Source organism: Labeo rohita, chromosome 7, assembly GCF_022985175.1.
Source record: "Labeo rohita strain BAU-BD-2019 chromosome 7, IGBB_LRoh.1.0, whole genome shotgun sequence".
Classification (NCBI taxonomy): Eukaryota; Metazoa; Chordata; class Actinopteri; order Cypriniformes; family Cyprinidae; genus Labeo; species Labeo rohita.
Genome location: NC_066875.1, coordinates 6733068 through 6758862, shown reverse-complemented (window position 1 = coordinate 6758862; position 25795 = coordinate 6733068). Strand labels below are relative to the sequence as shown.

Below are 25795 nucleotides of genomic sequence, written 5' to 3'. Positions count from 1 at the left end.
CAAAAATTACAGGTGAGATCAAAAGTTTACACCCCCTTTCATAATCATTAAAAATTGTAATTTTACCAAAATAAGAGAGACCATACAAAATGCATGTTGTTGTTTATTTAGTACTGAGCTGAATAAGATATCTCACATAAAAGATGTTCACATGTAGTCCACAAGAGAAAATAATAGTTGAATTTAAAAAAATGACCCGGTTCAAAAGTTTACATCCCCTTGATTCTTAAAACTTTGTTGTTACCTGAATGATCCACAGCTGTGTTTTTTGTTTAGTGATAGCTGTTCATGAGTCCCTTGTTTGTCCTCCCCATTGTTTTTCAGAAAAATCCTTCAGGTCCTACAAATTCTTTGGTTTTCCAGCATTTTTGTGTGTTTGAACCCTTTCCAACAATGATTGTATGATTTTGAGATCCATCTTTTCACACTGAGGACAACTGAGGGACTCATATGCAACTATTACAGAAGGCTCAAATGCTCACTGATGCTCCAGAAGGAAAAAACATGCATTAAAAGCCAGGGGGTGAAAACTTTTGAACAGAATGGAGATGTGTACATTTTTCTTATTTTGCCTAAATATCATACTTTTTTTTCATTTAGTACTGCCCTTCAGAAGCAAGAATGCAAATTAAGTTACTTTTTTTATATTGTCAATATTGCTGTTCTTGCTCTATTTTGGCATTGAAAATAGTTCCAAACAAAGCCACAGCAACATGTTTAGTTCTTTTTTGTATACCATTTTTTGAATGAAGCAGCCTGGTGAATGATTCAATGATCCATTCAATGGAAAAGTTATTTCTGTCACTGCTGGCAACCCAGGCTCATGAAAATACGTGCCTCTATGCACATAACACCATAATTACCTACCTTACTGCATGTTTTGCGGCAGTTTCAAAGTGAAAAGTCCAGAGAGTGGCGCTAAAACACACGTTCAGTACGTGACCGTAGCACATTTTTATTACGTTGGTACAACCACATATTGCTGCGTTTTAATTATGCTGCTTGAATAATAACCCTAAACCTACCCGATAGTGTGAACAAACACAAAAGTGATATAAAAATGTATTTATGATGCAGCCCTGCTTTTTTTTAACTTGCTTATGTGGATTTGAGTTGTTTTGTCAAACCACAGTTTAACAGGGTTTATACTGGAGCTTCATCACTCAAGTGCATTGCTGTATCGTATCGCGTGAGCTACCGAGCACACCTACTGAATTAGAAAACCCACACATATGAAGCTGTATATGTGACAACAACATTCAAAAGTAAATCACGCAGGATGTTAAAATAGTTAATATTAAGTCATTACATAATATTTTATAAGTAATTGTGTGAAAATTAGGCTTTAATAATTAAAACTCAGTACCTGTATATCTTACTTTGTGTAAAAAGGAATAAAAGTTGTCAGTTTTACTGCCTCTAGTGTTCATTTCAGCTGGAAACTGCAGTGATTCATAGGCTACATATAGGTACGTTTTTTCAGTTTTGCAGAAATATGTATATAGGCACGTATATATATATAGAGGCACATTATTTTCAATGAACCTATGTTGAGTTATAAATAAGTAAATTTGCATTTTATTTTTAAACTGTGCACTTTTAGTGCTGCAGGATCTACTTTTTTCTCTTTCTGCTCTTCAATTATTAGAAGTTAAACAGGTCTCCTAAGTGTTGAAAATTGTTGGATGGGTATAATTTCACACAATGCCTTCAGCTGACATTCTGATAGTAGGGCTTGACTATGAAGGTTGACTGGGCTGTTCAAAGTGCATGTGAGTTGGGGGGAGTGGGCAGTTTTTGGAATGAATCTAGGCAGGGAATTGTCACACAGCGGGGAAGGGCGCTTGAAGCAAAGAGAACGACCACTCTGGTGTTTTTTTCCATATCAAAGCAGTCAGTGTAAGGAAAAAAAAATTATCTGGAGCCACAGCAGTGGTGCTGAAGACAGCACAGCAAAGCTGCGAAGCTGTCTGCAGCAATGTGTCAGGCTGAAGGATGAAATCTTAATCCTGGCCCCATTATTCCAACAACTGTGCCACGTTCAACATCACACTGAAGAAGGTGAAAGATGCCACCCTGCTTCAACTGCAGCGTTTGTTGCATTCAAAAGATTCAAGTTAAACGAGGAGCCATATGAAACAGGAAAAAGAAAATGAAAAAGCCACTGAGATATTATTGTTTGACAATCAACATGAGCTGAGTATCTTGAAATAACTGATTACCATAATCAGATGCTTTGCACTTAAGATTTTCTTGCATATTTCCATGTGCAGATTGAAAAGAGTAGCTGGCGATGAAAACAGTGCTTCATCTTTGTCCATTTGAGACTAAATGACTTGTTGTAGAAACATTTGGCTCAAAAATGTTCAGTTTTCTGCATAACATATTTCAGTCATACATCGGGAGCAGCGGTACACAAAGATGAGCAGTGTAGGAAGGAAAAATTGTTATGCTCTGCAGCCATTTCATCTGAGTGGATAAGACAATCATAATGCTAAATGCATTATCTTCACACTGCGTGCCAATGATTAAGTCTGACTGCAGCAGCAAGTTGTTTAAAAACTGATGGTTTGAGATGTATTATTATGAACATGATTAGTTTTTGTTGTGAAGTGTTTGTAGTGATTATGCTGATGACAGTGCTGGTGGGTGTGCTCTTAAAGGGACAGTACACCCCAAAATGACAATTCTGTCATTATTTATTCATCATGTCAGTTCAAACCTGTATAACTTTGTTTCATCTGTGGATTATAAAATAAGATCTTTTGAAGAATGTTTAACTGTCCATGTCCATTGACACACTGTATGGACATTTTTCTCCAATGAAAGAGAGTAACTTATGAAAGAATTTTCATCTTTGGGGGAACTATCCCTTTGTCATAATGGCAGCAGTCAAAGTGTGTTGTGTAAAATATCAGCAACAGATGATAAAGAATGAATGTGGAATGTGAAATATTGAATTTTGATTTTGCAGAATTAATTTTTTAATGTACTATTCTATGAGTAGTTGTTCTATATTTATCAGCCTTCCTTGGTTTTCTTTATAGAATAACAAAATTTAGTCTCTTAAGCTAAAGAGTTTGCATACTGGCATATTAGAAGTGCCACTGCTGTTATTTTAGTGTATTAGAAATACAGACGCTCACTTTGAATATCATTTGCATGCATCATTTGCACTTGTCATTTCAGTCAAAGAGCAGTCGTATTTATCTAATTAATGATTTCGATCTTTCCCCTGATATTAGCTTTTACACATGCCAGATTGCTTTTCACAGGATCAGAAAAAAATTATAATCACATTCGCCTAATATTAGACACAGGCGTTTTGCCAGCAAGTCAGTGCAAAACATATATGCAGTGCTGTTTTCTTGTCATCGGCATTAGTCTACATTTTCTGTCTTGAATGTCCGCCAGCCTTTTTCAGGGATCTTGGCATACATGTCTAGCATGTGTCAATATAGTCTCATTTTGTCTGCAGGAGATCCAGCTTTACATTCTCCCATGTTTCCTATCGTATTCCCATTAGATCCGATGTATTCTTGATGAACTGGAGCATGTTGCATTGATCCATGATCATATTACTAGAATGCCCAGAATATATAAGTTAAACATTAGGCTTTAATGTCCTCATGCAAGCAGTGAGTGTATGAATCATCACGGCGTGAGACACAAAGCAACAGATATGTGCGCTATTGTCCTTTTTGCAAAAAGTATTTGTTTAAATAGCTCAGTGAAGACATTAGGCATTAGACATAATGGAATCTTTTTGTTAAGACGTCAAGTGGTTTGTAAGAAGCTTACCAAACCTCTGACTGCTGTCAGTTTTTGTTATTTATATCTTGCAAATGCAGTCCCTCCACAGCAGAAACCGATATGAAAAAAGGGTGGTGAAAAAGACTGACTGTTTTTAACATTACTTAGAGCATAAAATGTGAATTCATTATGTGAATGCACTGCACTGTAGGATAACTTGAGTTTAGTATTGAGTCAAAAAATTCAGAGTACAGGGTGGGCCATTTATATGGATACATCACACATCAAACTTATTGGGAATTTCACAAGAAAAACAATGGTGTGCTTGGTTTTAACGTAACTTTATTCTTTCATAAGTTATTTACAAGTTTCTGACCACTTATAATGTGCCACAAACAGGACGTTAATATCACCAACCATTCCCATTTTATTAAGGTGTATCCATATAAATGGCCCACCCTGTATATCAAAACCAGATTTTCAGAACAAAATGCTGGTGCATAATGCAAGGGTGTTCTGGGTGGTTGCAGAGGAGTTCTTAATGGTTGTTGGGTGTTCTTGGTTATTTGCAAAGTTGCTGCTAACTGGACACTAGGGGTGGTTGTCAAGGTGTTGCTGTGTTGTTGCTAGGCAGCTATTGGGTTGTTGCTGGGTAGCATGTAGTAGGTATATGCTTTTGCAAAAGTGCACACAATGACACAGTGTACAGTCAATGGATGATTACAACAAAATCCCTTTTATATCAAACCAAAAGATGTGGATTGATTTCCAAGGAATGCATCAACTGATAAAATGCGTAACTTAGACAATGTGAGTTGTTTTAAAGGAGTAATTCATTTCCAGAACAAAACTTTACAGATAATGTACTCACCCCCTTGTCATCCAAGATGTTCATGTCTTTCTTTCTTCAGTCGTAAAGAAATTGTGTTTTTTTGAGGAAAACATTTCAGGATTTCTCTCCATATAATGGATGTCTATGGTGCCCCTGAGTTTGAACTTCCAAAATGCAGTTTAAATGCAGCTTCAAAGGGCTCTAATTTATATACTTTTTAACTGCAAACGCCCATCTTGGTCTAGCTCTGCGTGAACTGTGTGTATTCTTGTTTGTGACAGTTAGGGTATGTTGAAAAACTCCCATCCCATTTTCTCCTCCAACTTCAAAATCACACACAAGAGCCAATAGCATGTTACAACCGAAGCTAAAAGCTTCTTTTGCTGGCAATTTTTTTGTTAAAAATATTGACGCCAAAGTTTTCTTGGGGGAGGACTGCAGTGGAGGACAATGCACATTGAAAAATTATGCTAAAGGGGTACTCTGTGTGTCAAAAAGTGAAGCTAAGGGGTCCTGACAAAGGAACAATATGTGATGAGTCAAGAGTGTGAATGTGTTGAACCAGAAGTCTCGCCCATAGGCTTTTGCATTGAAGAATAGGTGGATATACAGTTCATGGCAGTTTCCAGCTGAAAGGAACACTAGTGACACTAAATCAAAGAAGATCAAAAAGGTAAAACAGCGATGTAGGATGATTTTGAAGTTGGAGGAGAAAATGAGATGGGAGTTTTTCGACATAACTGTCATAAACAGGAATACACACACAGTTCACACAGAACTAGACCAAGATGAGAGTTTGCTTTTAAGAAGTATATAATTTTTTTTTTTCGCTAGATAAGATCTTTCTTTCTCGGCTGGGATTGTTTAGAGCCCTTTGAAGCTGCATTTAAACTACATTTTGGAGAGAATTATATGGAGAGAAATCCTGAAATGTTTTCCTCAAAAAACATAATTTCTTTACGACTGAAGAAAGAAAGACATGAACGTCTTGGATGACAAGGGGGTGAATACATTATCTGTACATTTTTGTTCTGGAAGTGAACTACTCTTTAAGTATTGGTCAGTTGCATAGAAGTAAATGTAACTGTTAAGGCTGCTGACATTTTTCTTCTTTTGACATTTTACAATAGCTAAGTGAGAGAAGTCTGAGTCAAATTTTTTACTTTTAAATACAGACAAAGATTTGAATGGTTTTGACTGGTTGGAATGCTAATAATTCCAACATGATGTGAACACAACAGGACAACATAAACATAAAAGCCCAAAGTATGCTTCAATTTTAACATCAGCGATTAGAGTATGTCTACAGCCAAGCACGTGGTCTTTCAAGTTACATCATTTGATTGAGTGTGCAAACACAGGCAGCTGATGCATATGCATTAAAACGTTTTGTCTTTGTCCAGTGTCTGTGCTATTTCTCTCCAGGAGTTATGACTAATAAAATTCTCATTGTATTGTTTTTACCTTGATTTGTGGGTATCTCTGAACATTAGTTATCATTGCAATCTTTAGTAGATTGTTGTCATTAATACCATTAATACTGTTTTATTTTTTTTGCCTACTATTGTAGCGTGGAGAGTCATGACAATGGAGGTGAGGATCCAAATGTAAGGCTTTATTCTAGAGCGTAGTCAAAACAGTAAGGGTCAAAACATCAGCAAACATCAATGGCAGAGGCAAGGCAAAAGAGTAATACACAAAACAGGAAAAGGTCAGGGCAGGCAGCTGAACAATCAAAAAACAGCCCAGGGTCAGAAACACGATGGCAAGGAAACAGGGAAACTAGGAAACACAGGAAAGAAGGAAATGCTAAGAAACAGTGGCAACAAACATTCATCCAATACTCAGCCCCAAATGAAGGAGAGTGCAGGATTTATAGTCCTTCTGATTGACAATGGGAGGAGTTGATTCCTAGGCAGGGGTTTCTGGAAAATGCAGTCCGGATTTATAACAACTACACAGTAAAAACATACGGCCTTCTACCTGCATTTTTGCCCCCCCAAAAAACTATATAAACCTTATTTTTACTGTAAGAGTGGGCATGGCCATTTATACGTTTTTTGGGGCTGGTACAAAACAGCTTGCTCTGCTGCTTGATATTGTAAATTGGTGCGTTTTACCATATTATTTTAATGTATTATCTTAATTATGAACACACTGGTTTGTAGTGCAAACGGTTTTACCATTTACTGCACGTTGTTATTCTTCTCACTATTTCCCTATAGCAGCTAATGAACCGGACAACACGTTCTCACCCCCAACTCTATATCACATATTGGTGCTTGGTCAGTGCCCATTTGGCATCACTTTTTAACGCACAGAGTACCCCTTTAGCATCACTTTTTGACATGCGGAGTACTTCATTGGTTTTAGTTGTTTGCATTATGCATTGCATTTAATGGTTTGCATGCATTTGTGAAAATATTAATAATGTTATATTAAATAGATATTTTGGGGCACCTAACTCCACCCCTACCCTAAACCTACCCACTTCTGAACAATAGAAAACATGTAACAGGCAAATAAAAGTAAAGTCACAGGTATTTATTGCAAAAGCTGACCGTAAAAAGCAGTAAAATATTACAAAGAAGTCATGTTGCATTCCAAGTCCTCTGAAGCCATATGATATCTTTATGCGAAGAACAGTGTAAAACTTAAGGTTTTTAATTGCTGAAAATGCTTCCACTCCCACACATATCACATTCAAAAAGATACATCCGAATTTGTTTAGCATGACGCAATCGGTCATGAGACACACAAGAGAAAACAGCATGTTACAACCAAAGCTAAAAGCTTCTTTTGCCGGCAATTTTTAAATTAGCTAAAAATGTAAAGTTTTTATTAAAAATATTGACGCCAAAGTTTTCTTGGGGGAGGACTGCAATGGAGGACAATACACATAGAAGAATTACCTTAAAGAAGTACTCTGTGTGTCAAAAAGTGAAGCTAAGGGGTCCTGACAAAGCAACAATATGTGATGGGTTAAGAGTGTGAATGTGTTGAACCAGAAGTCTCGCTCATAGGCTTCTGCATTGAAGAATAGGTGGATATACAGTTCATGGCAGTTTCCAGCTCAAAGGAACACTAGTGACACTAAAACACCAATAACCTTTATTCTTTTTCACACAGATTATGATTACAGGGGCAGATTATTGATTAATAATAAGAGTATTGACTTATTTTTGTGCTGTTTCTTGCATAACACTTTATGATCTTAAAATACTTTTAATGTAGTGCATGATTTGTAAATTACCTTATTTTGACATTTGCATCACATAATCCAAATGCATATTCCATATACTCCATATGTATGGCTTTTCTGAAGAAAACTTGCTTGGTAGCTCACCTGGTACAGCACTGCATTTGAAACATGAATCACAATATACAAAGACTTGTAAGGCATGGTTGCTTCAGCAAATGTGTTTTTATCTCATATCTGCTGTTGTTAACACTACTGGTTTATTTTTTTAAATGCAATTTAGCTACCGCAATACATACAACAACAAATAACATACCAAAACGTCCACGTTAAGATGTTTTCAGATAAAACTGAACTTGCTTTTACACCACCTGGACATTTCACTTGCAAGAAGCAATATAATATAATTGTGCAGAAATGTCGTCATAGGCATGTTTATTAAAAAGCCTGGTTTGGCATGTTCAGATGTAGCCAGTGTAACTATTGGTAACTGATTCTAACCATGTGGATTTTTGTTTGTATGTTGTACCATGTGTTTCTCTGATGTTCTTGAGCCATTAGGTGTTCCACTATCTGCTCATGCAGCACCTATCAATGGGGAAGTGCCATTGTAATGCAAATCAAGAGCTAAAATTGAGTGGGAGCTAAGCCTACTCATATCTCTCTTTGCACTCCCTTTCACTTACTCTCTTTCTCAAGGTGAACACTACATAGTATGTGTAAATATAGCATACTATTCTGAGACCCTCATGAACTGCCCGTGTAATCTCTCTACAACACCCTCAGGCTACGTACATCACTTCTTGTCTCTCACTGCTCCTTTTACACTAGTCAAACATTTTAAAGCAGCCACTGTAAGGGGTAAAGACACAAACTCCGGCTCATTTAACAGACCCTTTACAGCTCTGTGTAACTCACTGTGATGTTCATCAAGTCTCTTCCTCTTGTTTTCTGTACTCTCCATATTGAAGGATTGTTGAACAAAAAAGTTTGGCTCATATTTGTTTATTCAAAACTTTTAACAGTCAAAATTGTTAGCAAAGAAGCTTAATATGACGATAAGTCTAAACTTGCAATGAGCAGGGGTAAATGATAAAGGCTCAAATGAGAAATCCACTCAAAAGTACACAACCTGTCGCCTCACCTCACCTGATAACTTGAGTAAAGAATTTAATTGGTAGGCTGACAGTATTATAAGTTCAGTTCAGAATTTCCATGTCATAGGTACGTAATCCAATTTTAGCTGCCTACCTGAATTGACCTAGCCAAATCTTGAAAAACAGAGTTTTCAAACTAGATGTCAGTATTGGGATTGTGTCTGATTTCTGAATGTTGGCACGGTGGCTGTTCTGTAACTGGGGAGTTCTGTAGCAAAATGGTTTTCCAGCAGCAGATGTACTTGGAATTGATAAGAGGTCTGCTTTCCTGTGATTGGAGGAGCCGCGGGAGGCAGTCGGGTGTTTGCACTGATAGCAGAGACTCTAGTTGCAGCAGTATGAACTAGCTGTAGCCTATATAGGGGTTCACAAACCATTTGGCCAGCACAGTATTATTGTAATCTAGTTGAGAGGTTATTGCACATAATAGTTTCTCAATGTCACGCTCTACATCCATAATGCTCCTCAAAAGTAATATTAGCAATACTCCTGCAGAACAGCTCATTTTTGACCTCCCAGGAGGAAGTTGTCTATTTTAAGTCTAAATAATCCAGTGCTAGAAAATGTTTTAACACACACACACACACACACACACACACACACACACACACGTGTTTATGTGTTTATATATATATATATATATACAGTGGCATGCGACAGTTTGGGAACCCCTCGCAGAATCTGTGAAAATGTTAATTTTAACAAAATAAGAGAGATCATACAAAATGCTTGTTATTTTTTATTTAGTACTGTCCTAAGTAAGATATTTTACATAAAAGATGTTTACATATTGTCCACAAAACAAAAAAATAGCTGAAATTATTAAATTAACCCCCTTCAAAATTTTGGGAACCTTTAGTGTTGTTACCTGGATGATCTACGACTTTTTGAATTTGAAGGTCAAGGTAAATTGTACTTAATTTGTCTTCCAGGAAACATGCAAGAATCTTCTATTGCTTCTGAAGGGCAGTTCTAAATGGGGGAAAAAAAGATATTTCAATAATATAAGAAAAATGTTGACAAAATTCATCCTGTTCAAAAGTTTTCACCCCCTGGCTCTTAATGCATCGTGTTTCCTTCTGGAGCATTAGTGAATGTTCGAACCTTTTTAAAAAATTGATTCCCTCAGTTGTCCTTAGCGTGAAAAGATGAATCTCAAAATCATACAGTCACTGCTGGAAAGGGTTCAGATATACAAAAGATGCTGGAAAAGATGCTGCAGAACAAACAAAGGACTCATCACAAAACAAAAAAACAGTCGTAGATCATCAAGGTAACCACACACAGTATTAGGAACCAAGGGTTCCCAAACTTTTGAAGGGGGTTATTTTAATAATTTAAGCTTTTTTTTTTTTTTTTTTTTGTGGACTATATGTAAACATATTTTATGTAAAATATCTTACTCAGGACAGTACTAAATAAAAAATAGCATGCATTTTGTATTATCTCTCTGATTTTGAAATTATGAAATTATTCACATTTTCACAGATTCTGCAAGGGGATCCCAAACGTTTACATGCCACTCTATATATAACTCCATTCCATTCTATCTAACTGCATTCCAATAATAAGTGTTTTTGTCATTATAATAATGAGAATTTAAAGAGGGAAATGCACTTTCCAATGAAAATGTCTCAGTGCACACCAAATTAATGGTCCTTTTCTTTATGCAGAATATGTCTTGTTTCTGTCTTTTGATTTTGGGATGAATTATGACCTAGACATAATGGTTTTGTAAAATTCACCTCATACCTTTAGTTTGATTTACTACCACTTGTGCTTTTTGAGAGTTCACCTCAGTTCAAGGGCACATACATAGTAGATTGAAGGGATGAATATTTTATATGTGAGGTTGTATGTAATTGCTGAGAAAGACTCTTTTAAACATGGGCTGATAGTGGAGGGTCATTTCTTGCTTGATATGTGCTATACAGGCACATTAGAGGTTTGACGCTGTTAATATGATTTAGTGTGAGAATGACCGATTACTGTGCATGCTGATTTTAAATGGCTGTTTTCCCCATTTGTGTGACAATAACAAATGACCTTTTTAGAAATATGCCAGAGAATGTCAGCAGTGTTTGGATGCTAATTTCAAACTGTAGTTTCCCACATAGTTTCGTAAACTAAAAAGCAAACCTTAAAAAGTAGTTAGCTATTATTAAAAAGCATCTATTTTAATGCTGTTTAAGAGTACAAAAATCAATGGCATATGTGATAATGGTCCACAAAACCTGTCTTAAGTAGCATGAGTATACTTGTAGCAATAGTCACCAATACATTGTTTTGGTCAAAATGATCGATTTTTTATGTTTATGCCAAAGTAAAGATCAGGTTCCATGAAGATTGTGTAATTTTTGATTAGTAATATACATGGCTAAGAACTTCATTTGGACAACTTCAAAGGTGATTTTCTCAATATTTTGATTTTCTTGCACCCACAGATTCCAGATTTTCAAATAGTTGTATCTCGGTTAAATATTGTCCTATCCTAACAAACTACACATCAATGGAAAGCTTATTATAAATTGATTTATAAACTGTATTTTATGCCTGGTTTTGTGTCATATACATATCAAAGCAGAGCAATCAGAGCAGGAGTTATTTTGCGCAAAAGCAATGATAATCTTAATTTGACAATCTTAAATCCAAGATGTAGATTAGTTTGTTTCTTCATCAGAACATATTTGGAGAAATTTAGCATAATATTACTTAAATGGGTGTCATCAGAATGAGAGTCCAAACAGCTGATAGAAACATCACAATAATTCACACGACTTCAGTCCATCGGTTATTGTTTTGTGAAGTGAAAAGCTGTATATTTGTAAGAAACAAATCCATCAAGTCATTTTTAACTTCAACAATCTATAATACGAGTCCTCTATTCATAATATTGCTTTAGCCATCGAAAAAAGTTGTCTTGTCTGAATCAGGAAAGGAATATGCACAGATCAAGCACTGTTTCCAAGAGAAAACAGTCTAAAATGATCTAAACAAGATGTTAACTGTTGGGCTGGAGTGTTGGACTTGTGGATTGTTGTGATGTTTTATCAGCCGTTTGAACTCTCATTCTGACGGCATCCATTCACTGAAGATTCACTCTTTTATGAACCCTCTGAAACCTTTTCTCTTTTATAAACTTCCATTCTTTGTTCAGCATTTGCTTTGGTACATTAGAAAGCCGAAATGCTTGTCTCTTTCAATGCCTTTTGTGCTTATATTTTCAGATTGCATCTCTAAACTAATTCCCTAATATCTTCTCCAGCATCTTGGAGAATGATGCATTAACTCCTCCAGCTAATTGCCTCAGTGAGGTTTTAATTCAGAAATGATTGTATTTGCTCTGTTTGTTTTTGACATGCACCAGTGAACAATAGCAAAGCAGGGGGAGGTGAGGAGAGAGACAGCTGATGAATGAGAATCGAGAACAAATGTGTTTTGTACGAGAGCAAGGCCATGATCATCGCAGCTGCATGTGTGGAAGCTCTCAACAATCAGACTCATGAGGCCTTCATCCCACTGCCATCATTTCTTTGACTTCATCCAGGGACAGTGCACAAACTGACTACACAAACAGTACAGCCTGTGATCAGCCTGTGAAGCCAGATGCTTCCAGTGAGAAGGTTTTCTGTTACTGTTGACTAAATTGTTGTTCTTTCTGTAATTTAGCTGGACCGTACTGAGGTAATCAAGAGCAACCTGAATCCGGTCTTTGCCAAAGTCTTAATGCTGGACTACTACTTTGAGGAAGTACAGAAACTGCGCTTTGAAGTCTACGACATTCACGGAGCCCACAGTATTGGAACACGTGATGACGACTTCCTGGGTGGTGTGGAGTGCACACTTGGACAGGTGATGTCACTTTTCTTGTGCATTTAAAAAAAATAATATTAAAAAATAAAATAAAATAAAATGTAAAAAACATCTGTCCAAAATACATTTTTAGATATTTGCTAAATGTGTGTTGTAAACAGTGAAATTCAATGATACCTTCATATACCAAAATATATTTTAAATTATTTAATAGCTTACTAGAGATCTATAGATAGATTTATAATGATTTATGATTTTATAATATTTTCATATATGAGATATGTGAATGTATTAAAACTTTTTTTTTTTTTTTTTTTTTTTAGAAATTATTTTGAAAATTGTACAAAAAGGGTCAAAAGATATATTGGTAGAAAATATATTTATGTAAATATATTTTAGGAAATAAATACTTTTGGCCTTTTATTTTCCTGCTTATTTTGAAATATATTTGAGAATTGCTGCATGGACAGGTTTGGATATTTAATTTAAGCCTTATTGATGTTCAAGTCTAAATGGAAGCAAATCCCTGCATCTGTGTTCCAACATCTAATGGAAACCTTCCCGGATGAGTAGAAGCTGTAATAGCTGGACCAACTCACTATAAATTATCCTAATTAAATGATGTTCAGGCATCCATGTAATACTTTTGTCCATGTAGCGTACTATGCTATTTTCAATTAACCATTATTTTTTTTTTTTAAAAAAGATATTATTTTCTTTTGACATTTTACTTTGTTCCATAGATAGTGGCCCAAAAAAAGATGGTGAAACCTCTGTTGCTGAAATATGGAAAATATGCTGGAAAATCAACTATCACAGTGAGTTGAAAAAAAAACAAAAAAAAAACTACATACATAATTCATATTTAATTGCTGCTGTACACATTTACACATTCACTGAAAGCTCTTGGGGTGAAAGTTTTATCTGGCTTCATTTGATTTTAGCATCCACAAAGAGGTTTTGTTGACAGAATTACTAAAAGACAGTTTAAGTCATTTTATTTCAGATGAGAAGTAAGCTATATGTTCGCAAAATCAAAGCAGACACTGTTTGCCAGGCTAACTCATCCTTTAACAATAACTGTAGAAATGCCCTTTACAAAAATTCATGTGTATGAGAATCACTGTGTTCAGTTAGTCAAAATCAGTCACTTTTAATACCAAGTGTGTAAAAGACAGTTGCAGTAACAATAACTGTAAAGGTAACTATAAGGACAACTGTAAAAACCTGTAAAATCAGGCTAAAACAAAGTTGTTTGGAGTTTATTTTGGGAGATGGAAACAGCTTTCCAAAACTGAACTTTCCAGAAAAGTTCTGGTAAAAACCTTTGATCTGTGGTGATTGCTCTGGGGCTCTTCTTTGACGTGGAAATCTTCTCCAGTTCTTTTTTCTGTTCAGTCTGTCGAGGCCAAACACAAATAAAAACATGAGCACACTGGATAGCTGCTTTATAGTAGAAATTGATGTTGTAATTCTAATTGAATGTGACAGTGACATTGTTTTTTCATGTTTAATACTCTTAAGCTGATTGGTTTAAAGCAATCTGTCATATAAAGTGCTGTATAAATAAATGTAATATGATTTTGACTCTTCTCTATGTGAAAAGCCTTTATATTTGTGGGCTTCTCTACTCTCATACAACTAGAATGATAATTGCTAGTTCACAGTTTATAGTTATTTTTATATTTATCATGTTTTTATTATAGTTATAGTGTGAATAGGCCTTGACTATGGGTGGGTTTTGGCATTTACACCCACCTCTGTACAATGCATAGTTTTTCATTAAGAGATGTCACTCAGAAGTGATATCCATTCATCTATAGGACCACCCACTTTTTTTTGAAGTGCCAACTAAATGCCAAATCATGCCCACGTCTTTCATCTCTAAACTCAGAGGATGACTGCACAAAAATGAGTGATTTTTTTCCCATTACTTCTGGAATGGAATGTCACCTTAAAATATTTCTTTATACAGTTGAGTGAAACCGCTAGTACGTGTGATGCCTGAGAGATAGATAATGTGGAATCTCTGTAACACCTGTGCATTAAAAAGTCATCAGATTTCAGGAATAAGGTCTAACCAGTGTAAATTACTTTTAATCTAACTCTGTGTAGTTTGGGTAGCAGTGCAGATGGTTTGACCTCAGCTTAAATTCTGCTGTTTTCTGGACTCATATCATATAACACAGTTATACCTTATCGTACTGTAGGTAGACAGACACTAGATATTCTCACAATATCTGCTAACATGGTGTAAAATAATGTAGACTATCAGTTTCAGTATGTGAAAATAGTATTTCAGTTACAATATCGCAGATAGTTCTACTCAATTTAAACAAGCTACACATGCAAAAAAAGTACATTAAAAACTGAAACCCCAAGCTATTTTTGCATGTTTCTATTGCAGGCAGACAAGGTTCATCTGTAAGACAAAACGTAGTACCACATTCTAATCATAGGTGTTGATTCTCTGCTTTCTCATCAGTTTTAATGAAGTTTTTCCTGACCACATTGCAGACTAATGGCCTTTTCATGTTGAAACACCCACAGCAGTGACTGTTTGTACTGGACCCCCTCATTGTATTACACTCTAGTTGTAGATTTTTTATGCTGACGAAATCACATTTTGATCTGAGGTGAGACAAAATGGGAAAATTTAAACACTCTTAACAAACAAACTAGTAGAGGTCAAAGACATCTCCAAAAATGGCTCCTTTAATCAGTGTTGTTCACGTTAAATTACATACTTAAATGTTTCCAGAAACGGCAATTACAGTTAATTTACAACATGGGCACTCAAGACTGATCGAGTGTCTGCAGTTTCTCTTCAATTTCCACTTATCTTTTTGAGTTGAAAGGATGGACAATGGATGGATGGATGGAAAAATGGATGGATGGACAGATATAGATAGAATGGATAGAATGAAAGGAATGGGCAAGTAGATGAATAGATAGATGGATAGTTTGGCTGGGCTGGGTGGATGGATGAAGGGGATGAGTGGATGGATTAATGGATAAATTGATGGATGGATGGGCAGAGAGGATGAATGGAATTGAGGATATATGAATGGATGGACAGAATGGACAGACAGTTGGATGGATGGACTAGGTGGGTAGATGAAAAGACAGAGAGGGTCTGGGCTAGACAGACGAACAAATGAACAGATGAATCGGATGGACGGATGAATGGATAGATGGATGGATGAATGGACACACAGATTGATGAATGGTATTGGTGGATGGATAGACAGAAAGACAAATGGTGGCTGGATTGACTGAGCTGGGCAGAAGAACTGACAGATCTGTTGGGCTGCATGGGCAGACAGACAGATGTACTGACTGACTGGGTCCGATGGATGAATGGGATGGATGGATGGATAGATGGACTGAATGGCGGATATATGAATGCATGGACAGGATGGAATGACAGCTGGATAGATGGATGGATGGATAGATTGACAGCTAGACTAGGTGATTGGAAGGACAATGGATTTCTGGGAACAACGGCTATGTGGAGCTTTCCTTCTGTGCCAAAAAGTTAGATGATAAGGTAAGGAGTGATGTTTTTCTTTTTCTATTACAACAACAACAACAACAACAAAAAACAGATCTTCAGGCATGACCTACTCACCAGAGTTTACATTCAGTGTGTTTTGGTTTTAAAGTACACCTAGTCACAGAAAATGGTATCCTTTGTTTGTAAAGTAGTGATTTTTGACCCATTGAAACTGATAATTGCAGCTGCCAAAGAACCTTTCAACTCGCCTTTAATGTTTTGGCTTCTCAATTTCAGCTCCGTTAAGAGCCATTAGGGCTATTGTGGCTTCATAAAATCCCACTCTCATTTTTTGGCTTCGGCGTAATGTTTGCAACCCTGTTCATTCAGCCGAGGTTTCCTAATGAGAATGGAAGCTCTTGGATAGCAAGGGCGAACAGAGCTGAATCGCTGAGGGAGCGTAGGGTGGCTGACTGACTCTCTGTGTGCAAACAGCCTCTCCCACACAGCGCAGCCCACGGAATGGACACACAGATTGATGAATGGTATTGGTGGATGGATAGACAGAAAGACAAATGGTGGCTGGATTGACTGAGCTGGGCAGAAGAACTGACAGATCTGTTGGGCTGCATGGGCAGACAGACAGATGTACTGACTGACTGGGTCCGATGGATGAATGGGATGGATGGATGGATAGATGGACTGAATGGCGGATATATGAATGCATGGACAGGATGGAATGACAGCTGGATAGATGGATGGATGGATAGATTGACAGCTAGACTAGGTGATTGGAAGGACAATGGATGGGTGGAACAATGGATAGATGTTCAGATGAATGGATGGTTGGATTGACAGAGGATGGATGGATAGATGGAAGAAACTGAGGATAGATGAATGGATGAACAGGATGGACTACAGCTGAAAGGATGAATGGATGGATGGACTAGGCGGATGGATGAATGGAATGTGTAATTGGATGGATGGATGGATTGGAAGATGGATGAATGGGATGTGCAATTACATAAATGGACAGATGGATGGACTGGTTGGGCTGGGCAGATAGACAAATGGGATGGGTGGATGGATGAATGAACTGACAGACGGATAAATAGATGGATGGGCTGGATGGACAGACTGGAATTGTGGATATATGAATGCGTGGATGGGATGGAAGTACAGCTGGATAAACGAAGGATGGACATGAATGAATAAATGGATGAATAGAATGAGCAAATGGACAAATAGACAGATGGATGGATAAGTGGGATGGGCATATGAATACATGGATAGATGAATTGACAGATGATGAATGAATAGATAGGTGGAATTGAGGATAGATGAATGGATGGACTGGATGGCCATACAGCTGGAAGGATGAATGGATGGATGGACTAGGTGGGTGGCTGGACAGATGGCTGGAAGGCTGGATGGATGGATGGATGGATGAATGGACATACAGATTGATGACTGGTATGGGTGGATGGATGAATGGATGGATGGACGGACAGACAGACGAATGGTGGATGGATTGACTGGGCTGGGCAGAAGATTGACGGATCCACTGGGATGTGTGGGCAGACAGACAGATGTGCTAACATAACTGGATGGTTGGATGGATGGATAGATTGGAAGATGGATGAAGGGATGGATGGGATGTGTAACTGGGTGATTGGACAGAAGGATGGATGGATTGGCTGGGTTGGGCAGACAGACGAATGGGATGGGTGGATGGGTGAATGAATTGACAGACAATTGGATGAATAGATGGATGGGCTGGATGGACAGACTGATGAATGGAATCGCAGATATATGGATGGATGGATAGGATGGAAGGACAGCAGGATGGGTGGGTGGATAGACAGACAGCTGGAGTAGGTGGGTGGAAGGATGATGGATGGATGGATGGATGGATGGAAAAATGCAGGGATAGGCAGATGAATGAATGGAATGGACGGATGGATAAATAAATGGATGACCTGGGTGGATGGATGTAAAGACAGATGAATGGATGGACAGACCGCTAGATGGATGGATGGATGGACTAGGTGGGCAGATGGACAGACGGATGGATGGGATGGACAGATAGATGGATGGATGGATGGATGAATGGTGGATGGACTGACTGGGCTGAGCAGAAGGACTGACAGATCTGCTAGGCTGCATGGGCACACAGACTGATAAATTGACGGATGGATGGACAGATGGATTAGAAGATTGATGAATGAATTGTTGGGATGTGTAAATGAATGAATGGACAGACGGAGGGATGGATTGGCCGGGTTGGGCAGATGGATGAAAAGACGGATGGGCTGGAAGAATGGATGGATGGATGGACAGACTGGTGAACAGAATGGCCGATACACAAAGTATGGACATGATGAAAGGACAGCTGGATGGATGGAGGGCTGGACTGGGTAGGTATATGGACAGATGGATGAATGGTCTGGTCTTGAAAGATAATCAGATGAACAGATGGTTGGATGGATGGACTGGAAGATGGATGAATGGACGGAAAGATCGATGGACAGACAGACAGACAGACAGACAGACAGACAGACAGACAGACAGATAGATAGATAGATAGATAGATAGATAGATAGATAGACAGATAGAATTCACTGCCAATGGTTGTGAAATAAGCTACTTCAAAAGCAAATAATGGATGTGGAGTCCAGATTTTAATATATAGAGTACAAACAATAACAGTATGTTGGTTTTGTCTCAGCTAATCCCTTTCTTATTTCCCAAGATTCACGCAGAAGAGATTTCTGGGAACAACGGCTATGTGGAGCTTTCCTTCTGTGCCAAAAAGTTAGATGATAAGGTAAGGAGTGATGTTTTTCTTTTTCTATTACAACAACAACAACAACAACAAAAAACAGATCTTCAGGCATGACCTACTCACCAGAGTTTACATTCAGTGTGTTTTGGTTTTAAAGTACACCTAGTCACAGAAAATGGTATCCTTTGTTTGTAAAGTAGTGATTTTTGACCCATTGAAACTGATAATTGCAGCTGCCAAAGAACCTTTCAACTCGCCTTTAATGTTTTGGCTTCTCAATTTCAGCTCCGTTAAGAGCCATTAGGGCTATTGTGGCTTCATAAAATCCCACTCTCATTTTTTGGCTTCGGCGTAATGTTTGCAACCCTGTTCATTCAGCCGAGGTTTCCTAATGAGAATGGAAGCTCTTGGATAGCAAGGGCGAACAGAGCTGAATCGCTGAGGGAGCGTAGGGTGGCTGACTGACTCTCTGTGTGCAAACAGCCTCTCCCACACAGCGCAGCCCACGGCGCAGCTCTCTCCGTGCCCTGTAGTTGTGCAGGTGTCTGCACTTCCCGCTGCGCTGCCACACAGTACACAAACGCCTCTGCAACCCTCGTCCTACTCTCAGCACTCATCTCATCTGGTTCTCCTACTCTTTCCTCTTGTTTCACTCTCCCTCTTCCTCTTTCATATGCTGCCGTTCGCTTCCTCTTAGCCTGGGGCGACATTTATGCTCGGCGGTTATCTTCAAAACACAGCTTTTTTGTTCGTTCCCCAACCCGATCTGACTTTCATGAATTCATACGTCTCATGCAATGAAGGAAAACAGCAAATCGATAGTCATGACTTGTTCGCTCAAGCTTCACATCCCCTCAACCCCACATTAGGTGGGAAAATCGATATATTGTCTATTCATCTTTTTACAGTGAGACAGAAATGCTATTTGGCATCTGTACCAGAACAAAAAGCGCAGGCTGTGATTCTGATTGGAGACGCTTATACAGTGAGCCGAAGCACCCACGTAAACCATTGGCTGACTGTGATTTTGCCAACTAGGACGTGTTCCTGGATCAACATCTTTTGCTAGTGCTGGAACCATATTCCTGCACTCTCAGAAAAAAAAAAAAAACTGTCACTGGGACGGTACTCTTTCAAGAGTTCCTCTTGGTAGGAATGTTTTAGCAGGGTCACCAAGGCAGGAACCTGTTCTGCTTGATGCGACAAAAGGGCTATTACACTCTCAGAAGAAAATGTGCAAAAATTGTACCTTTAGGGTTACAACAGCTACTGGGGCAGAATTACTAAAGGGACATTTTTGTACCTTATTTACCACTAAAAGGTTCATAATAGTACCTTAAGGGTACATTTTACTACTCTAAAGTACTAATATGTATTCTTTAGAGGAAGGTAAGGTACACATTGGTCCCTTAAGGTGTACTGTCTCAGTGACAAACTGTTGTACATCTAAATGTACAATTTTTCACATTTGGGGATCCCAGGAAAGTTCTGTACATTAAGAATGTAAAGTGTTTTTTCTCTTAACAGTTTCTCTTCTCATAGTTTCTCATAGAACCTCTTTTTAGTCATAAGGGTTAATTTTTTGAAATAGAGTATATTTTTTGAATAAATAAACTTTCCATTTATGTATGGTTTGTTAGGATAGGACGATATTTGATTGAGATACAACTATTTGAAAATCTGGAATCTGAGGGTGCAAACAAATCAAAATATTGAGAAAATTACATTTAAAGTTGTTCAAATAAAGTTCTTAGCAATACATATTACTAATCAATTTTTTTTGAGATGCACCTGTATATATCTAAGTGGAAAGAAAAGATGCAAACAGAGCAGCATGTTTGCTTGCTTATTGTGCCTAAGAGCAAGGTCTATTTAAGTCCACATGTCACACCACAGGTCGAAAGTGGTAGTTCTAACCAATTCAACATGGAAAATAGACACAACACCAGATGTAACAAGCTTGCTCGGTAGCTCAGCCAGCACGGACAGGCGATCTGACCAATCATAATACCAAATCCGCCATTTTGTCTGACAAACAAATCAGACACGAGATTTGATTAACTTCAGTGGACATAAGGTGCATTCATGCCATATCGGAATTCCCGTAATAACGAGATTCCAACTTGTAAAAAGCGTTCACGTCCTCGTAGAACTCATAATTACAACTTGTGAACTGGAAGTCTTCTGAGAGCTACGACTTGTACCACATGACTGCTGTACCACCTGACCAACGTAGGCTCTGTTTAGGTGTTGATAGTGTTGCAATATAAAAGCATAATTCTGAGTCTGAGGACGTGAACAGCTTTAAGTAGAACGTCACATGTTGTCATCTCGAAATTACGGTAATTACGATATGACACCTGTGGCAAGTAACAGGTGTGGGCAATATAGTAATCACACTCGCAACCAGTTAAAATTGGGAAAATTTGACTCAAACTTTGTGTTGTGTGTCACAACTGAACTGTCGCCATCTGAATGAAAAGGGTAGGAGACCCAGGAGGACACCACTGCTGACACAAAGGCATAAAAAAGCAAGACTGGACTTTGCCAAAACTTATGTGACAAAACCACAATCCTTCTGGGAGAACGTACTGTGGACAGATGAGACAAAAATAGAGCTTTTTGGTAAAGGACATCATGGCATTGTTTACAGAAAAAGAAATGAGGCCTTCAAAGAAAAGAACACAGTCCCTACAGTCAAACATGGTGGAGGTTCAAAGATGTTTTGGGGTTGCTTTGCTGCTTCTGGCACTGGATGTCTTGACTGTGTGAACGGTATCATGAAATCTGATAATTACCAACGAATTTTGAATCACACTTCAAAAAAGCACTCACAAATGGTTACAAACAAAGCACTGGAGAGTTCTGAAATGGCCAGCAATGAGTCCAGATCTGATTCCCATAGAACACCTGTGGAGAGATCTCAAAACAGTAGTTGGGAGAAGGCATCCTTTAAATTTGAATGATCTGGAGCAGCTGCAAAAGAAGAGTGGTCCAAAATTACAGTAGAGAGGTGTAAGAAACGTATTCATGGTTACAGGAAGCAATTGCGACAGTTATTTTTTCCAAAGGGGGTGCTACCAAATATTAAGTTAAGGGTGGCAATAACTTTTTCCAGTGCATTTTTTGGGTTCTGTGCAGAACTGTATCAGATTTGACTTTTCTTCTCTGTTTTTTTGTGTTGTTCCAATGCAAACAAAAAAATAAACATGTGAGTACCAAAACATTTGCAACTGCAACAATTTTCTGAGAGAAGGGTTGCACTTTTTTTGACAATTGCAAGGGTGCTGATATTTTTGGCCATGACTGTATGTTTTCATCATGAGATCAGATTGACCATGAGGGATCCTCGCATAGTGGGGTTGACCCGTGCCTCTTATACTGTAATAATCCTCCATCTCTTCAACTTAAAAATATGCATGGTTCCGTATGGTAAAGCTAATCCAGCATGTCATCCCAAGTTTGTTAAGGCAGGATTTCTGTTGGTTCAAGTCATATGCTGATGCAGTATATCTTGTTCAGTTCTGCTGTATGCAGAATATGGAACCAAATTCTTTGCACATTGCATATGCATAAAAGAAGAGGCTACGCTGTCACATCACTAATTTATTTCCATCCTAACGACGAACTTGTCCGCCTGCCCATCAGAACATTAACTAGGCTAATTCTGAAATCTAATGGTGGCAAATTCCGTGAGGCAATAAAATTGAATTCTCACTTTCATTTCTAGCAATCTCTGCCATCAGCCCCAATGTATTCATCAGCCAGCCATTTTAATGCTCTATTTCAGGGAGGGGGTATTTTATTGTTTCCTCTCTTGTAATTGCTTATATTGCAGCTTGTTTTCACATTTTACCCTCGGGTCTGTTAATTATTGCTCAGTAGATTATGATGTTTTACTTGTGTTTCTTTGGAATTACAGTTATTAATATGTGTGTTCTGAATGCTTCACATTGTTTGCGTTAGCTGTGTTACATGAGCTGATTAGCATTTCTTCTTCACACTCATCCTCAAAGCCCAGAGTTGGCTCCGTTATCCCGGTCCGGATATCATAGCGAGAGGATGGATGGAGTCTAATAAACGGCTAGGCAGAATAATGTCTGTGCTGCTATCTTTGGACAGGATCTGTCTGTTCAAATAACGCTGGCTTTCTGTGCGTACAGACTGATATGATTTGAACAGAATGGACATATTAGCAAATCAAACTATATTGGACTTCATGACAGCTTCTGCACGTGACGCATTCTAGAGACGTCTGTGCCTTTGATGTGAATGCCATTTCTCTTTATGAAGAAGGCACTAATGCATTTGAAATCAAAAAGTCGCTCTGGGTTATGTGACATTTATCAAAGACTCTTCACTTGGCAATTTCTCTGTGAATTTTAATGCTTCATTTGGTGCTGTACCTTCACATGTGCTTCTCTGTAGATATTAGCACATATTTTGTCTTTTTCAGGAGACACTGATAGCTTTCATCAGATCATCAAAGACAAGCACAGAATTAACCTTTAATCTGTGCATTTAGCCATCTGTTAAAGCGAAATGCCACTAAAGATTTCATCTCTTTGGAGCTTTAAATGTCTTCTGGGAATAATGAACAGCCGGGAATCATCGGTGCATGGTGAACTTGGCAAATGCAATGACAGTTGTGAGAGGTGTGATGCATGTGATGAATGCGAACAACAGACAAATCACTTGTCTAAATCAGTCTTCACTCAAACCACTGGCAAGATGTTACCTTGACAACCGGATAGTGGGGGCACCTCCTCTTTCAGCGTCCCTGTGGAGATGTCGCACACTAATGCAGCGAGAAATGGGGATATTAAATGGCTCGTTCTTTGCTCTACCAATTTCTCTCTCTCTTCCTTTATCTCTCCGTGCCTCGTTCGCTCTCTCTCACATCTGCACACACTTAGGAACAAAGTCCTCTGGCTTCTCCAGAGAGATGCAATTCAGAAATCTTATGTTGAATGATTGTTTCAGACAATATTGTTGATTTGATTTGCCACAGCTATGAGCACAATCAGCAGCAACACACATGGGCGTGCAATAATCGTGAAACATGTTTCTTTTTCCTTGACCAGTATTTTTAACCTGAAAGTGTATTATTGCACATGTGTTTTTTCCTTTTATAAATTTTTAGTTTGTAAAGACCCCATGAAATCAGAAATTCTTTTGGTCACATTTGTTCATATCTGTTAGTCCATATACAGGTGCATCTAAATAAATTAGAATGTTGTGGAAAAATTCATTTATTTCAGTAATTCAACACAAAATGTGAAACTCGTGTATTAAATAAATTCAGTGCACACAGACTGAAGTAGTTTAAGTCTTTTGTTCTTTTAATTGTGATGATTTTGGCTCACATTTAACAAAAACCCACCAATTCGCTATCTCGACAAATTAGAATATGGTGACATGCCAATCAGCTAATCAACTCAAAACACCTGCAAAAGTTTTCTGAGCTTTCAAAATGGTCTCTCAGTTTGGTTCACTGGGCTACACAATCATGGGAAAGACATTTTTTTATTGGTCTTATGAAGCATCCTGATTTGTTGAATCTCCACCCTTCCTCCAGACTCTAGGACCTTGGTTTCCAAATGAAATACAAAACTTGCTTTCATCTGAAAAGAGGACTTTGGACCACTGGGCAACAGTCCATTTCTTCTTCTCCTTAGCTCAAGTAAGATGCCTCTGACGTTGTCTGTGGTTCAGGAGTGGCTTAACAAGAGGAATACGACAACTGTAGCCAAATTCTTTGACACGTCTGTGTGTGGTGGCTCTTGATGCCTTGACCCCAGCCTCAGTCCATTCCTTGTGAAGTTCACCCAAATTCTTGAATCGATTTTGCTTGACAAGCCTCTCAAGGCTGCGGTTCTCTCGATTGGTTGTGCATATTTTTCTTCCACACTTTTTCCTTCCACTCAACTTTCTGTTAACATGCTTGGATACAGCACTCAGTGAACAGCCAGCTTCTTTGGCAATGAATGTTTGTGGCTTACCCTCATTGTAAAGGGTGTCAATGATTGTCTTCTGGACAACTGTCAGATCAGCAGTCTTCCCCATGATTGTGTAGCCTAGTGAACCAAACTGAGGACCATTTTGAAGGCTCAGGAAACTTTTGCAGGTGTTTTGAGTTGATTAGCTGATTGACATGTCACCATATTCTAATTTGTTGAGATAGTGAATTGGTGTTTTTTTTGTTAAATGTGAGCCAAAATCATCACAATTAAAAGAACCAAAGACTTAAACTACTTCAGTCTGTGGGCACTGAATTTATTTAATACACAAGTTTTAAAATTTGAGTTGAATTACTGAAATAAATTAACTTTTCCATGACATTCTAATTTATTGAGATGCACCTGTATTTGTGGTCGCATTAGCAAAAAATCATGGGCAAAAAAAAAAAAAAAAACGATCCATTGTCTATTGTCCAACCCAGGGTTATTGAAAATACATGCTTGTGGAGACGTTTCTGCAACATCAATATTACATGCCTTACTGCATGTTTCAAAGTGTAATATCCAGTGAGAGGTCAAATCTCGCTGCATGTTAAAATGGTTTTGAGGTCATAACATAATATTGTGGAATTAATTTTGATGGAGACTCTGGCCCTGTAAATCATAATATTGTGTGAAAAGGAATAAAAGATGTTGGAGTTTTACTGCCTCTAGTGTTCATTTCAACTGGAAACTGCAGCGATTTGTGCGTTTAGGTATGTTTTTTAAGTTTTGCAGAAACGTCAGTATAGCATCCTCGG

The 25795-nt window shown here is 38.0% G+C and overlaps 1 protein-coding gene across 1 annotated transcript in view; it reads left to right on the top strand.

Moving 5' to 3' along the window:
- cpne7 (copine VII) overlaps positions 1-25795 on the top strand; it is a 76270-nt gene that overhangs the window by 4244 nt on the left and 46231 nt on the right. The window contains exons 3-5 of the mRNA XM_051115866.1: positions 12611-12793; positions 13498-13572; positions 19003-19077. Coding sequence (XP_050971823.1) covers positions 12611-12793; positions 13498-13572; positions 19003-19077 — 333 coding nt within the window. The remainder of the gene's footprint in view (positions 1-12610; positions 12794-13497; positions 13573-19002; positions 19078-25795) is intronic.